Source organism: Erpetoichthys calabaricus, chromosome 5 (assembly GCF_900747795.2).
Source record: "Erpetoichthys calabaricus chromosome 5, fErpCal1.3, whole genome shotgun sequence".
Classification (NCBI taxonomy): domain Eukaryota; kingdom Metazoa; phylum Chordata; class Cladistia; order Polypteriformes; family Polypteridae; genus Erpetoichthys; species Erpetoichthys calabaricus.
The window spans coordinates 245,306,631-245,321,906 of NC_041398.2; the positions used below are offsets into that span (position 1 = coordinate 245,306,631).

The 15,276-nt window shown below is 38.2% G+C and overlaps 1 protein-coding gene across 1 annotated transcript in view; it reads left to right on the forward strand.

Moving 5' to 3' along the window:
• Nucleotides 1-15,276, forward strand: part of smarca5 (SWI/SNF related, matrix associated, actin dependent regulator of chromatin, subfamily a, member 5) — a 62,664-nt gene that overhangs the window by 22,196 nt on the left and 25,192 nt on the right. Inside the window, exons 4-8 of the mRNA XM_028802728.2 lie at nucleotides 5,492-5,592; nucleotides 7,803-7,903; nucleotides 13,414-13,593; nucleotides 13,860-14,015; nucleotides 15,081-15,212. Of these exons, the coding sequence (XP_028658561.1) occupies nucleotides 5,492-5,592; nucleotides 7,803-7,903; nucleotides 13,414-13,593; nucleotides 13,860-14,015; nucleotides 15,081-15,212 (670 nt within the window). The remainder of the gene's footprint in view (nucleotides 1-5,491; nucleotides 5,593-7,802; nucleotides 7,904-13,413; nucleotides 13,594-13,859; nucleotides 14,016-15,080; nucleotides 15,213-15,276) is intronic.

A 15,276-nucleotide genomic window follows, 5' to 3' on the forward strand; every position in this document is an offset into this window, starting at 1 on the left:
TAAACTTGATTAGTCAAATTAGGGGTGGGCAATCTTTCCAAAAAATCATATCATGATCCACAATCTGAATTGCAATCAATCTTTTCAGTGTGGCATACACTTAAGAGAATATCCGGACTCAAACTCATCCCGACCTAAGTAACACTTTATTTTAAATATCAGATGAAGTTGAATTCAATTGTGCTCTCGTTCGCTAGCTAACCAGAGTTAAGGGACACAGCCCGAAGCTGGCGATTGAGCGAGGAAGGCCCCCCCTTGACCCGCTGCGTGTTTCTCAGATTCGTGCAAATAAATCTGTACCGCAAGCGAACTATGATACATCGCGAAATGAGAGAAGTCAAAAAATTAACTGGAATGTTCAAGCAAATTCTAGAAAAAAAACATCTGTTAAGTAGTTCTCACGTGAAAATGGACAGAGACAGACAGACAGACAGACATTGGATTTGCTATATTATATATTAGTAAACCTTCAAAATGTGCAGTTAAAGTCTCAACAGCATTCTCAGCATTTCTGGAACTTAGTAGAGCCAGATAACTAGAAGATTCTTCACCAAGCAGCTCTGGAAATGTCTACTTTGTTTGGGTCTCCATATCTGAGTCTGACATGAATGTCATGAAATCAAATTTCAGAACAAGACTGACAAACATTTAAATGACTCCATCAGAGTGAATCTAAGTGGCTCCACTCCACCACACACCTCAGTGCCAGTCATCTGACTAACTAAACAACACATCACACATGCAACTGGACCTGTGAATAAAGTGACATGGGACAAAATGACAAATGAATGAAGAATATCTGTATATTTGGAATTGCATTGTTTTGTTTTGACAGCATTCATGTTTTAATTCAATAGTGTGAGGTACACTAGAAAATGCATACAGACATACAAAATGCACTTGCAGGTGAACTAAATATTTTTTTGTGATATTTTAATGCAAAATGTGAGTTGTGGACACCAACATTTTGTAAATGTTGAGGCAAAGCAAGCTTATTCAGTTTGTTTGGGTTGAAATAAGCTATGAGAATAAATGTTAGAAAACAGGAGGAGCTCTCAGCCATTTTCATTTTATAAAAGTAGCTCTCTCTGTGGGGGGGGGGTTTGGGGTGGGGGAGGTTGGAGATCCCTGATTTAGAGCTTTTAAAGTTATTTTAAAACCAATCCAAAAGGACCAGTGTAGTTATGCTAAGACTGGTGAGTGATGGTCACATTTTATTTTTAGTTAAAAGTATTGATGCTGTTCTAGAAACCAGTAGGGTGTAGTGACAAATTCACTGATCTAGGCGTGTATCATTGGTGGATGTTCCTATGCTGATGAGTTGAACATTGTGATTAAGTGCATCATAAGTACTGGTGTCCTGTTTTGTATTTGAATAGGCTGTATTCACTTTGTACACACGTTAAATTTACACGAGATACAACATGCTTTTTTAGCCGAAGGGTACAAACCCGCTTACTTTTTCTCATTCAAAATGCAAATTTCGCAAACTCCTGTGTTATGGGGCGCAACAGAGTAGATGCATCCTTTTGTATGCATTATATTTCTAGTGACGGTGAAGCTCTGTAGAAGAAGCTGCTTGTGGGGTATTATGAGAGGACCAGAGAGGCAGGAGATGGTATAAACCTGCAATTGTGATGGCTCTAACTAAAGCCACTAGTGTGTAGTGGCCAAGTCTGGATGTATGAAGTGAATCAAGATTAGAGAGTTGAAATCTGGCTTGTATTGTTCAATGACTGCTACTGCTGTCCAGTCTTCAGAAGTTGCCTCATGTTTCTGTATTTGTAGAAGACTGCATCCTCTCACATCTTACTAGGTATATCAGAACCCCCACCCCACCTGGCACTCACTCCCTTATCACCACAAGGTGTCTGAAGGAACAGCGCGCAACCTGGCCAAGTCAGGCGTCAGAATAGCACACAAACCCATGAACAATCTGCACGGTCCCGTTTAATGCTAAAAACAAGAAATCGATAGCAGAAACACGAAACGCAGTTTATAGCATTCCATGCAGTTCTTGCTGAGCGGTATACATAGGACAAACTTCAAAAAGAATCGCAACACGTATACAGGAACATCGCAACGCCGTCAGAAGAAAGGACTCACTTTCATTGATCTACACGCATACTAAATCAACAGGACATACATTTAACTGGGACAATGTACAAGTAAAATTTAAGGCCAGTACTAAAAGTGCCAGAGAGCTGGTTGAATCTTGGCTATCAAATGAGAACGCCATCAACAGACACTTGGACATAAATCCAGCATATGCAAACTTAAGAAGAACATGTTCATAATAAATAAACTGTACACCCAATACCCCCCCCCCCCCCCCCCCATCACACTGACTTAGCCAAACCCCCCCAAAACACATGTAATGTTTTACTATATATCGCCTTTGATTCTTGTAAGTCTAAGCATTATCCTCTGATGAAGACCCCTGGCAGGGGTTGAAAGCTGAAGAATAAAAACTACTTTATGATACGTGATTCATATTTTCTCCCTTTGTGGATCTCCAGCTGCAAATATGTAAACCATATCACAGACCTTCTCTTCTATCTCTCTCTATCTATCTCTCTCTATCTATCTATATTATATATATTTATGTTGCAGCTTGTGTTATGGTATTTTGCCACTAAAGCGCTGCAACACTTTTTCCAGTCTTTTTGGATTAAGCAAACTGTCAGGAAGCCAGTGTGTATGGAAGAGTGTTGTGCTCTCTGATCAGCTCTGTAGGAGACTTGCTTCAGGCTCCCCCAACAGAAGCGACACCCTGTGACACTGCACCCAATGGCACATGCATTCCCATCATTGCTCCAAAAAGAGTTTTGACATGGGTTATTACATCCAGAAAGAAATGCCATTTAAATCCAAGCTAGAACATTTTCTGTACAGGTGTGCTTTTAAATGTCACATTGGAGAGAGTTCATTAAACAAACATTTATGTGAAACAGTTGTGTTAATTTCACTCTGCCCTGATTTATACAAATGTTGCTTTTTTTATAAATCCAAAAGTGACAAACAGCTGGTGGGGTGAGTCTTTAGCGATTTGTGTTAAACTTGCTTAGTCTGTCTGTCTGCTGTACTCACAAATGACCCTGAGTGTCTAAATCAGGGGTAGGCAACATCGGTCCTGGAGTGCCGCAGTATGTGCAGGTTTTTGTTCCAACCCAGTTCCTTAACGAGAACTCAATTATTGCTGATGAAGCACATATTGCTTAAGTGACATTTTAATGCTTCATTTTAGTGGTCTCGCTTGTTAAGGTTCTCCAACCTTAATTGCTTATTTCAATCTTAAACTGCTGCATTCAGTGTTTTAATTGCTCCTTATTAGCAATAAGATGTAAAAGACAAAGCAGCCAGCAGTTCTCCAGCTAGCTTTTTTCCAATTACATCTGTGTGTGTTCATCATGCACGGTTTGATTTAATAAAACACTTAATAGAAAAATGTGACAGACTGAAAATGATCTGTTTTAGGCTTCAAATCATTTGGATGATATCCTTGGAAAGGAAAAAAAACTATGATATAAAAGCCTTACATTGCACAGACTAACAAGCCATAAAATTAAATAAGGTCTGAGATTGGCAATGATTGGTTTCTAATTAAGCAACTGGGTTGAATGAAAACCTGTAGCCACTGTGGCTCACCAGGACCGACGTTGCCTACCCCTGTTTTACATCTTATTGCTAATAAGGAGCAATTAAAACACTGAATGCAGCAGTTTAAGATTGAAATAAGCAATTAAGGTTGGAGAACCTTAACAAGCGAGACCACTAAAATGAAGCATTAAAATGTCACTTAAGCAATATGTGCTTCATCAGCAATAATTGAGTTCTCGTTAAGGAACTGGGTTGGAACAAAAACCTGCACATACTGTGGCACTCCAGGACCGACGTTGCCTACCCCTGGTCTAAATTGTTTGCATCTCCTTAGTCAAAAAAATTTTTTTTTTTTTTTTTTTTTTTTTATTAAATCATTTTGGTTCCCTGTACTCCTGTTTTGAAGCCTCAAAGCATTGCCAAATTGGTGTGGCTGATCTCTTCTTCACAACCCAACCGCTTTTTCTGTGTTAAGCAAAATATTTTCATGCCTTGTTAGAGTGCATGACTAACAATGAAAACACACTGTGGTCCCCTGCTGTCACTACCCTGTGACAGCATCTCAATTGGTGATGTTTAAGGGGGCAGTTGTTCAACCTGGGAATATGACCTATCACTCAACACTGATGGAAGTTTTTGCTGACAAAAGAATGTATAGTATTTCAGGTTTCACTCTGAAGAGGATTAGTGGTCCTAATACTGAAAAGTATAACAGCATTTATTTCTATGAGCTCCATTATTTATATGAAAATGTGTTAATGTCTTTTTTTTTTCTTTCTTCATCATGTAAAGCACTAAGTAAGAATTAAAATCAGAGAGAACTAATTAACATAGAATAAAAGTAAGGTCCAATGGCCTGGGAGGACAGAAAAAACAAAAAAAAAAAAACTCCAGACGGCTGGAGAAAAAAAAATCTGCAGGGGTTCCAGACCATGAGACCACCCAGCCCCCTCTAGGCATTCTACCTAACATAAATGATCAGTCCTCATTGTATTCAGGGTTCTCATGGAAAGACTTGATGACAACGGTCACGTGAACTTCTGCCCTTTAATCCATCAATGTAGGGTGCTTTGATTAGGTGGTGGTGTAGGTTGCCACCACAAAAACCGTAAAAAGAACAGAAGAGAGAGTAGGGGTTAGTACGGATTTTGGAGCCACCATGAATAGTAATGATAATTAATTGAATATGCAGCGCATCAGGATTAAATTAAAATGAAGTTATGAGAAAGCCGTGTAAAAGTAATGTGTTTTTATCCGTTTTTTTTTTTTTGTTTTTTTTTTTTTAAGTGCTCCACCGTATCCACCTGGCGAATTCCTATTGGCAGGCTATTCCAGATTTTTAGGTGCATAACCGCAGAAGGCTGCCTCACCATCTTCTTTTAAGTTTAGCTCTTGGAATTCTAAGCAGCCACTCATTTGAAGATCTAAGGTTACGATTTGGAATAGAAGATGTCAGACACTCCGATATATAAGATGGAGCGAGATTATTTAAGGCTTTGTAAACCATAAGCAGTATTTTAAAGTCAATTCTGACTTCTACATATAAAGTTGTAGTGTAAATAGCACACAAAATGTTTTGTTTTTTTTTTTGTTTTTTTTAAAGATTGGTCCAGTGTGCAGACTTTAAATGGGGCGTCAGAATCAAGCTGGATTTCAAATTAGATGCTACTGTTTTTAAAATATGATCATTTCAAACTTGATTAGATTTGTTAGGAGAAAATGATTGAAAATACTTTGAGAAGACTCTTTTTAAAGTCTTAACAGTAATTCACACTTGCAACAGGATGCTACAAGCATGCTTAAATTTTTATTAATGTTGCTAAATTCTTTATCCATTTTCATGAAAACAGTGGCAAATGATGCACTAACAATGTGTTTCTTTCGCCTGCAGTAATCGACACAGACGTACAGAGCAAGAGGAGGATGAGGAGTTGCTCTCTGAGAACAGTAGAGTTACCAATGTTTGCACCCGTTTTGATGAGTCCCCCTCATGTAAGTTTCAAAGAACTTTTTAATAATTTTAGGTATGGCTGAGAAACACACAAGCATTCTCTTTATTTCTTTCCCCCTTTTTCCAGTTTGTTGAAAGGTATTAGGTCTATGGGTTTTCTGCGTACAGCATCAATTTATAAACATTTTTAAAGTTGAAATATATTTTTGTAAAGACTTAATTTGTACCCTGCCATGTCTGCAGCATTTTTGCAAAATTTATCCCATACCTAATCTTGTGGTTTTTGTGACACATGTGGCTGTCTGCCTTTCTCATTTGCCATACTATCTGATATTAAATGTCAGTTTTTACTGTGTTATAATTGTTTATGTTCTGATATTGAATTCTGGACAAGTGGAATATGAAGCAAAAAGTTAAGTCTTTGGTCAATTCATTGTCAAAAAACATGTAGCACAGGACTGTTTGGGTAAGAACAGACCTGTTTCCTGCTTTTTACATCTGTACAAGTCCACTCAGGAATGCGTAACTAATGTGGCTTCATTGTCTTGGGTCTTTGACAGAGCTGTAAACTGTGTGTGATGTGCATTTAATGTAAAACTAAATTTTAAAAACTTTTGTTGGAATTAAGAGCATTATGAAATTTTAGCCAGTTCCCCATTTTGGGTCTAGCTTAGGGCAAAGTCTCAGCTGGCAGATGGGAACTGGCATCCATGAAGGTCTTGGCCTGCTTTTTGTGGCCCTTTTGGAGGCCTGACACTAGTGCTGGGCAGTATGACCAAAATTCTATATCACGGTATCTTTCAAAATTATTCCGGTTTCATGCTATTCAGCGGTATTTTTTTCCCATGCATGAGTGGATGTTAAGCACATTTTCCACTGCAATTACTGCAGTAGACTGGCTAAGAATAACTTATTCCACTGTCATGAGAATTGTACATTGTACAAAACAACATTTTAATGTGCACACAAGTATTAATACAGGTTTGCATGGCCCCATAAAGTGATAGTTTTCAAGGGGGTGACACTAAATGAAGAGAAGGAATCACATTGCATGACAGTTGCAGTCAAAATATAGAACCTTTTTATTGAACAAATTTTGCAAACAACTTAAAGCTATAATTTTGGCAACATATTTTCAACCATCCAAAGAGGCATTTAGATTTGATAAAATATCCAGAGGTGCTTGTCAAAAGTTATATTACACTGAACAGTAAAGGAATAAATGGTAAATATTTTTTGTAAACCAGCTACACTTTCTGTTAATGTTTACAGTCTCTGTCCACTGACATGTTAGCTACATGGATTGTAATGGCGTTGGTTATCTCGATCCACCGCTTGCTTTTTTTTGTCGTAGGCAGTACCTCTAGCAAACGCATCTACAAGTGACGTCTGACTCGAGTGTCCTCTAGCTTTTTCGGTTTTACCCGAGTATCGTGGAAGGTGCCAATCTTGGTTCCATACGTTCATGGTACACCAAAGCATGTTTGCGGCTAAGGTAGTGCAGCAAATTGCTCATGTTGCCGCCTCCGGTGACAACTTTAGCTCGACAGCATTTGCAGTAAATAGTTATTTGGTCCTCATCCGACCTTTTAAAACCAAAGCATCTCTAGACAACAGACGTGGCTCCTTTTTTCGGCAAAAGTTCTTCTGTGTCATCATGTTCAACTTTATAATCTGCTACAGCTTCAGTTTCTGAATCTTCTCTGTCCATTTTCGCTGCTCAGTACCTCCACTAATGCATGTACTCCGTTGCATGCCTGTTTAGCGGTGTAGCAGTGAAAAAGGTCCCCCCTTAAACAGTTTCTGCTGTGCCATGTTCTGAACGTTGTTTAGGCTATTTAAACCAGTATTGCGGTATAAGAAAAACCCATATCATAACAAAAATAAAAAATGTTTTTCGGTATGAACCGGTATACCTCCCAGTACTACCTGATACCTATTTTGTCATGTTTTATCACTCCTGTTTCCAGTACTTGTCAGCATTCACACCCATACATCTCCTCCAAAATTTACGCAAATGAAAAACTACAAAAATCTATTTGTGGTCAAACTTTCCAGTTTCCTTTTTCCACATACTATATTGGTAAGGAGAAAGTGTCAGAAAATAACGTGTGTATTTTGATTTTTTTTTTTTTTTTTTGGGGTCAATATAAGGTCATATTTGTTCTGTAAGTTTTTGTGCATGGCATACCTTCATAAATGACTGATACTCTGACTAAATTGTAATGTATATTTTACACTTTTACTACAGATGTGAAGTCTGGAAAACTAAGGGACTACCAGATCCGTGGGTTAAACTGGCTGATTTCACTGTATGAGAATGGAATTAATGGCATTCTTGCCGATGAAATGGTAAATATCATTTAACTGAAGGTGGTTATTGATATTTTTATCTTGTGTCACAGTTCGGCCGAAATCCTGATTCCAGTATTGTGCATTTCATTAGTAACTGGTTAAGGTAGTGAAACTTTGTGGTTTTATAATCTCAATCTGGTGCAAGGTTCTTGCTTTATTTAAAAGAAAAGTTTTATTTAAAGCCTTAATACTTGTACTAAGCCATAGTGCAAAAAATTATTGGACTAATAACAAATATCGTGTTGGATCTTAGTCATATCGAATACATAGCTATTTTTACCAAAGGTTAATTAATATGTAAACTTCTTTAGAATCTCATTGCATTTCAGTTGAGAGCAGTCTGTTTCACATCCAAGCTGTTCAGGTTTCAAAGTTTGAGAGGACATTGTACAAGAATGACTGACTGGAACCCTTACTGAGTCTTTTACAATGAACAACAAGTTTTAAAGAAACCTTGTGATGGTGCTTGGGCTGAATTCTATTTTCTTCAGCTTGTGTGTTTAAAAATTTAAAGCTCTACAGATTTGTCCTTCATCTTCCTGTTCCCTGTGAAATATGTCCAGTTACTTTGTCTCCCCCACCATAACTTATTGTCTGTGGGGGTGCAGTGAAAGCTTTAAATTCATCAAACGTTCAGTCTCCGGTTTTCGATGGATCTCAATGTTTTAGGTTCTGCTGATACTGAAAACATTGATCATCTTGATGATGGGTGTATGTCTGTCTGTTTGTTACAGTTTCTTGATTAGGGTGTGGAGCTGAAATGGCTGTACGGAAAAATACCAAACCCGAAACTAAAGCCTGTTATGAGATGGTTGTGCAGATTAATTTTTGAGCCAAATCGTGCAAGAGAAAGAGGCACACAGGCCTATTCAAATGGTGGTCAGTGGGCTACATGCGGCCCAGAAGCAACCTGGTGGTCCTGCCAGGGCTCCAGACTGCAGCTAAAATGATCGCAAATACAACCAAAAATAGGTTTGCCAATTATCATTTCTACTTAGTTCACCAGTGGTGAACCAAATCATTGAAACTTTAAACTATTATATTGTAACAGATGCAAAAGGCCATTTTTTATTTAAGTGTTGAGTGTATGTGGCCATTAACGGGTGTCAGTATAGGCTCCCCTTGCATATGCCTGAGCCACAGCGCGTGAAAATATTTCTAAGTACATGGCGCTGCTGAGGGGATGGCCGTGAATTTCAACAAGAGGCCTGGTTATGCTTGTGCTAAAATAGTGACCTGTTGCGTCATATTCAACCCTTTGTTCATCAAAACCAAAAGGTAGGTATGCAGAACATTTGAAATTCCTCTGCCCATCATATAAGTCCCCTGTTATGAAGATATCTGTGCCCAAAGAATTCAGTTGTCCCTTCTGTTTTTGCACAAGCACATGTCAATCATCTCCTTGTATTTGTGCATCTTTGCATGCCGTTTCTCTTTTGATTTAATGCATACCTCATGCAAAATGCCGGCCTGTATGTCAGTAAACGTATACAAGCAGTTGCCTGTTTGCTGTTTTGTCATACACCATGATGTGATGAAGCCTGCATTTTTAAAGTTGCAGCTGTATTTACTGTCGCTTTACTGGGCTGCCTTGTGGTTGACGGCTGACATCAAACTTTGTTAAAATGGTATTGAAAACTGCCACTTTGTTAGAACATATTGCATGCACACTAAAATGACTGAAATAACTGTTACCAATTAATGGAAACTCTTCAACAAAGAAACATGGAAAATGATTTAGTAAAGCTAATAATTAATGATTCATTACTTGACACCCAAGACCTCTGTACAAAGACATTTTAAAACTTACTAATCCACTTTCGCGTCATATGTGCAGCCTTGCTCTTAAATATTTATTTGGGTAGTTTTTTTTTTTTTTCTGGGGGGCTGTGGAACTCAAATCTAACCGCTTGTCATATGTGTGATTAAAACTGTGTGAATGAAATAGTTTTAAGTTCTATGGAGAAAAAAAAAATCCCTTGCCTGTCACCACCCCTTTAAATTGAGGGAGGATCTCCTGTTTGTTTCAAAAGGGGGGAAACAAATGTTATTACTAATACTGTGCACTTTTTTGATTGTATGCACTTTGAAATGTGTCTGGGTCAGATGTGAGCAAAATGTTTGTTCTTTTTTTTTATTTCAATGGGGGGGGGGGTGGAAGTATTGCTACTATCTCGGATTCTGTTCAGTTTTAGCTTTTTTTTTTTTTTTTTTTTTTTATTATATATAAAGTTTTTGATGTGTCTGCGTCAGATGTGACCAGATTTAAAAAGGGAAACAGTGAATAAACATTACTTGGTTTTTTTTTTTTCCCCAATACATTCATTTGTGTTGATTTAAAATTTATTACCTGCTGCTTACCGGCCACTGAAAATCTTTAGACAGGCTAAATTACTTTGTTTTGAAAATCTGGCCCACCTGAATTTGTACTTGAATAGAACCTGCTCTAGAGGAACCCTCAAATATCATAATTCTACAATTTGAATATGAATTCTTCTCGTACATTGCTATCGTTATGACCTGTGTTATGATCAGAAACATCAGCATCAGAGTGGTAAATAATTACTTAATTGTTATAGTTCGGGTAACTTGGTTCCTAGGGTGCAAAGCCCACTGATGCTCGTGTCCAAATTTTAAAAAAAAAAGTTTTATTTAAATGTGTGTTATTGTAGTGGCAGCCTAAGAATGAACACGTCATACTAGGACTAGTAACCTCTTATAAAGCAACAGTGTTAAAATTCCGTTATCATTGCACACATACAAAAATAAAAATGCAACTTGGAGAAAATGGTCATTGCAGGTTTTCAGTCCTGTTCTGATGATGCAGCATGCAAGGATGGAAGTAGACATTCACAACTGTTTAGTTTCATTAAATGCTTCTTAAATGTAGATCTACTGGAAGTGGTTGTAGTCCATCCAGTTCTGAAATCTTTCCACAATTATTTTATCCTTCCCCTGGATCTGGGTGGAGCGGTGGCTCTGAGGCTAGGAATTTGCACCAGTGAAGGTTGCTGGTTCAAATCCCGTAAATGCCAAAAGTGACTCTACTTTGTTGGGCCCTTGAGCAAGGCCCTTAACCTGCAATTGCTCTTTCCTGGGTATGATGTTAATCTGCATCCAGCCCTGCATGTAAGTCCTCCAACCTGCAGAGAAAAACCTGGGTGTTGGTGGTAGAATTGGCACTCCAGCCACCATAAAAAACCTCACACTGTTCCATTCCATCTGAACTAACATGGTGCTCAGGTGTCACACATTGCATGGCTGGATTTAGGTCCTAATCTGGGATCCTGAGTAGGTTTGTTATGTGGTGGGTGAGACAATGCACTGTATCAGCGCCTGCTCCTGAGATAGATATACAGTGGGTACGGAAAGTATTCAGACCCCCTTCAGTTTTTCACTCTGTTATATTGCAGCCATTTGCTAAAATCATTTAAATTAATTTTTTTCCTCATTAATGTACACACAGCACCCCATATTGACAGACAAAAAAAAAAGAATTTTTGAAATTGTTGCAGATTTATTAAAAAAGAAAAACTGAAATATCACATGGTCCTAAGTATTCAGGCCCTTTGCTCAGTATTTAGTAGAAGCCCCCTTTTGAGCTAATACAGCCATGAGTCTTCTTGGGAAAGATGCAACAAGTTTTTCACACCTGGATTTGGGGATCCTCTGCCATTCCTCCTTGCAGATCCTCTCCAGTTCTGTCAGGTTGGATGGTAAACGTTGGTGGACAGCCATTTTTAGGTCTCTCCAGAGATGCTCAATTGGGTTTAAGTCAGGGCTCTGGCTGGGCCATTCAAGAACAGTCACAGAGTTGTTGTGAAGCCACTCCTTCGTTATTTTAGCTGTGTGCTTAGGGTCATTGTCTTGTTGGAAGGTAAACCTTCGGCCCAGTCTGAGGTCCTTAGCACTCTGGAGAAGGTTTTTGTCCAGGATATCCCTGTACTTGGCCGCATTTATCTTTCCCTCGATTGCAACCAGTCGTCCTGTCCCTGCAGCTGAAAAACACCCCCACAGCATGATGCTGCCACCGCCATGCTTCACTGTGGGGACTGTATTGGACAAGTGATGAGCAGTGCCTGGTTGTCTCCACACATACCGCTTAGAATTAAGGCCAAAAAGTTCTATCTTGGTCTCATCAGACCAGAGAATCTTATTTCTCAAACTAGCAAACTTCATGCGGGCTGTCATGTGTCTTGCACTGAGGAGAGGCTTCCAACAGGCCACTCTGCCATAAAGCCCTGACTGGTGGAGGGCTGCAGTGATGGTTGACTTTCTACAACTTTCTCCCATCTCCTGACTGCATCTCTGGAGCTCAGCCAAAGTGATCTTTGGGTTCTTCTTTACCTCTCTCACCAAGGCTCTTCTCCCCCGGTAGCTCAGCTTGGCCGGACGGCCAGCTCTAGGAAGGGTTCTGGTCATCCTAAACGTCTTCCATTTAAGGATTATGGAGGCCACTGTGCTCTTGGGAACCTTAAGTGCAGCAGAAATGTTTTTGTAACCTTGGCCAGATCTGTGCCTTGCCACAATTCTGTCTCTGAGCTCTTCAGGCAGTTCCTTTTGACCTCATGATTCTCATTTGCTCTGACATGCATTGTGAGCTGTAAGGTCTTATATAGACAGGTGTGTGGCTTTCCTAATCAAGTCCAATCAGTATAATCAAACACAGCTGGACTCAAATGAAGGTGATCTCAAGGATGATCAGAAGAAAGGAAAGCACCGGAGTTAAATATATGAGTGTCACAGCAAAGGGTCTGAATACTTAGGACCATGTGATATTTCAGTTTTTCTTTTTTAATAAATCTGCAACAATTTCAAAAAATTTTTTTTGTCTGTCAATATGGGGTGCTGTGTGTACATTAATGAGGAAAAAAATTAATTTAAATGATTTTAGCAAATGGCTGCAATATAACAAAGAGTGAAAAATTGAAGGGGGTCTGAATACTTTCCGTACCCACTGTATAATCTGTATATAATATAGAGAGAGAATAGAGAGAGATTAATCTAGATATATAGATCTGACCTTTCTCCTCTGTAGGTGCTACGGATCATAAAGCACAGGACTATTTATTATATCCTACTTTCTTAAATGTTTTAAATGTAAGGTAGCCTTCAGATCCTATACACTCACCCTGTTACTTCTCCAACTCGCTGCTCGTTTGAAAGGCTATTGAAACAACCCAATGCTCACGTATGCAATCATAGCAGTTTGCCCTTAATCTCAAAATGTATAGTAATCAGCCCAATCATATTTAATCTTAACATAGTTTAAAAAAAAAAAAAAAAAAAATTCAAAAACTTGAAAAAAGTTAGAGCCTCTGTAAAGGGTGGTCGTCTGTGCAGTGGCCAGAAGCAGATATTAAAATAAAATTGTCATTTGTACAGTGAAACCTCGGAGTGAACAATGAAAACACGTCAACATTTACCAGTGAATCTAGTGAAAACCTGCAAGATTTAATCCAAACAAGAAGCCAAATGTTAACCTAAAATGTGTCTTTTGTTTGCAGGGTTTGGGGAAAACTTTGCAGACCATTTCTTTGCTTGGCTACATGAAGCACTACAGGAACATTCCTGGCCCCCATATGGTTTTGGTCCCAAAGTCCACATTATGCAACTGGATGAACGAATTCAAGCGCTGGGTTCCATCTCTGCGGGCTGTTTGTCTTACTGGTGACAAAGATCAAAGAGTATGTATAATTAGGTGATAACTGTTCTGATTTATAATGAACAAGGAGAACTGTATTCAAGTTTTAGGACATGTCAGTGTAATAACGGTTAGATCCTTTTTTTTGCTCCCGCAACCCCCTAATCATTTTAGCAGTTACAAAATTTTTTATTCCTTTATATTAAAAGTATGACAAACATGCATTTTAAATTGAGGACAAAAAAGTTAATTTGTGAAGATCCGATTCCCAATGATCCATTCCTTTATTTTTTTTTTTTTTATATTTAGGCAGCTTTCATTCGAGATGTTTTACTGCCAGGTGAATGGGATACTTGTGTCACCTCTTATGAAATGCTAATTAAAGAAAAATCAGTGTTTAAGAAGTTTAACTGGCGATACCTTGTAATTGATGAGGCACACAGAATCAAAAATGAAAAGTCAAAGGTATGTTTTTTGCATCTACAGATTGTTGCTGATTAAATGGTTTTTCCCAATATTTATTTTTTTTTTACTTTAGGAATATTTAAGTGAAGTGACTTTTTGTGATATGTGTGTATGTTTAGGCACAACCTGCTTTAATGCATTCTTGAGCTATTGGAGTATTCGGAGCTCTAAGTTGTGATAGTTCACCTTCTCACTTCAGTATATTCACCTCAACTTCTGGTTGGACTGTTCAAAGAAATACACGGTTTTCTGTTTTGTACTTTATTTTATTAAAGAAGCTGTAATTGTTTTTTTTTTTTTTTTTTTTTTTTTTTTTTTTTTTTTTTGAGGATAAAACCTAAACACATTTAAACATATTAAATGTGTATCACATAACCCATCATCTTTGAGGGAGGACCCTAAACTTTAGATTCGTCAGAAATTTCGATCTCCATTTTTCGAAGGATCTCAACGTTTTAGGGTCCCCCAACACCAAAACATCGGTATCTTGATGATGGGTGTGTCTGTGCGTCGGTTTCTTGAACGTTCTAAAGCTAAAATGGCTAGATGGAAAAAGAGCAAACTTGAAACTTAAGCCTGTAATGAGATGACGATGTGCTTATTAGTTTTTGAGCCAAAGCATTCAACAGAAAGAGGCAATCTAGAGGAACACTCAAATACTATAATTCTGCACTTATGAATTCTCCTCATCAATTGCTATCATGACCTATTTTATGATTGGAAAGATCAGCACCAGAGAGTTAAATAGTTACTGAAATATTTTGGTTTAACTGGTTCCTAGGGCGCAAAGCCTACTGACGCTCACATCCAAATTTTTTATATATACACAATTGACTAAAGTGAAAGGTCATTGTTGCATTACCACTCTGAATTTGGGTGGCTTCTTTTCTCAGAGTTGTCCAACATGTAGGTCTTGAGTTTGTAGGGTGTTCAGATGGGATTTTCAACTCCGATTCGTGTTTACCTTCAGTCCGATAGCACATGAACACAGCATAATTAAAATCATTCCTCCATAGTCTGCAGATTAATAGTTTTTTTTTTGTTTTATGATGGTTTTTATTTCAGCTTTCAGAAATAGTAAGAGAATTCAAGACAACCAACAGATTGCTGCTAACTGGTACTCCTCTACAGAATAATTTGCATGAGCTATGGGCTCTTCTAAACTTCCTGTTACCAGATGTGTTCAATTCGTCAGAGGTAATGTTCCATCATATCACAATTGGTGATTAAGAGACCATACAGTAAATTCACTTGGAATAAG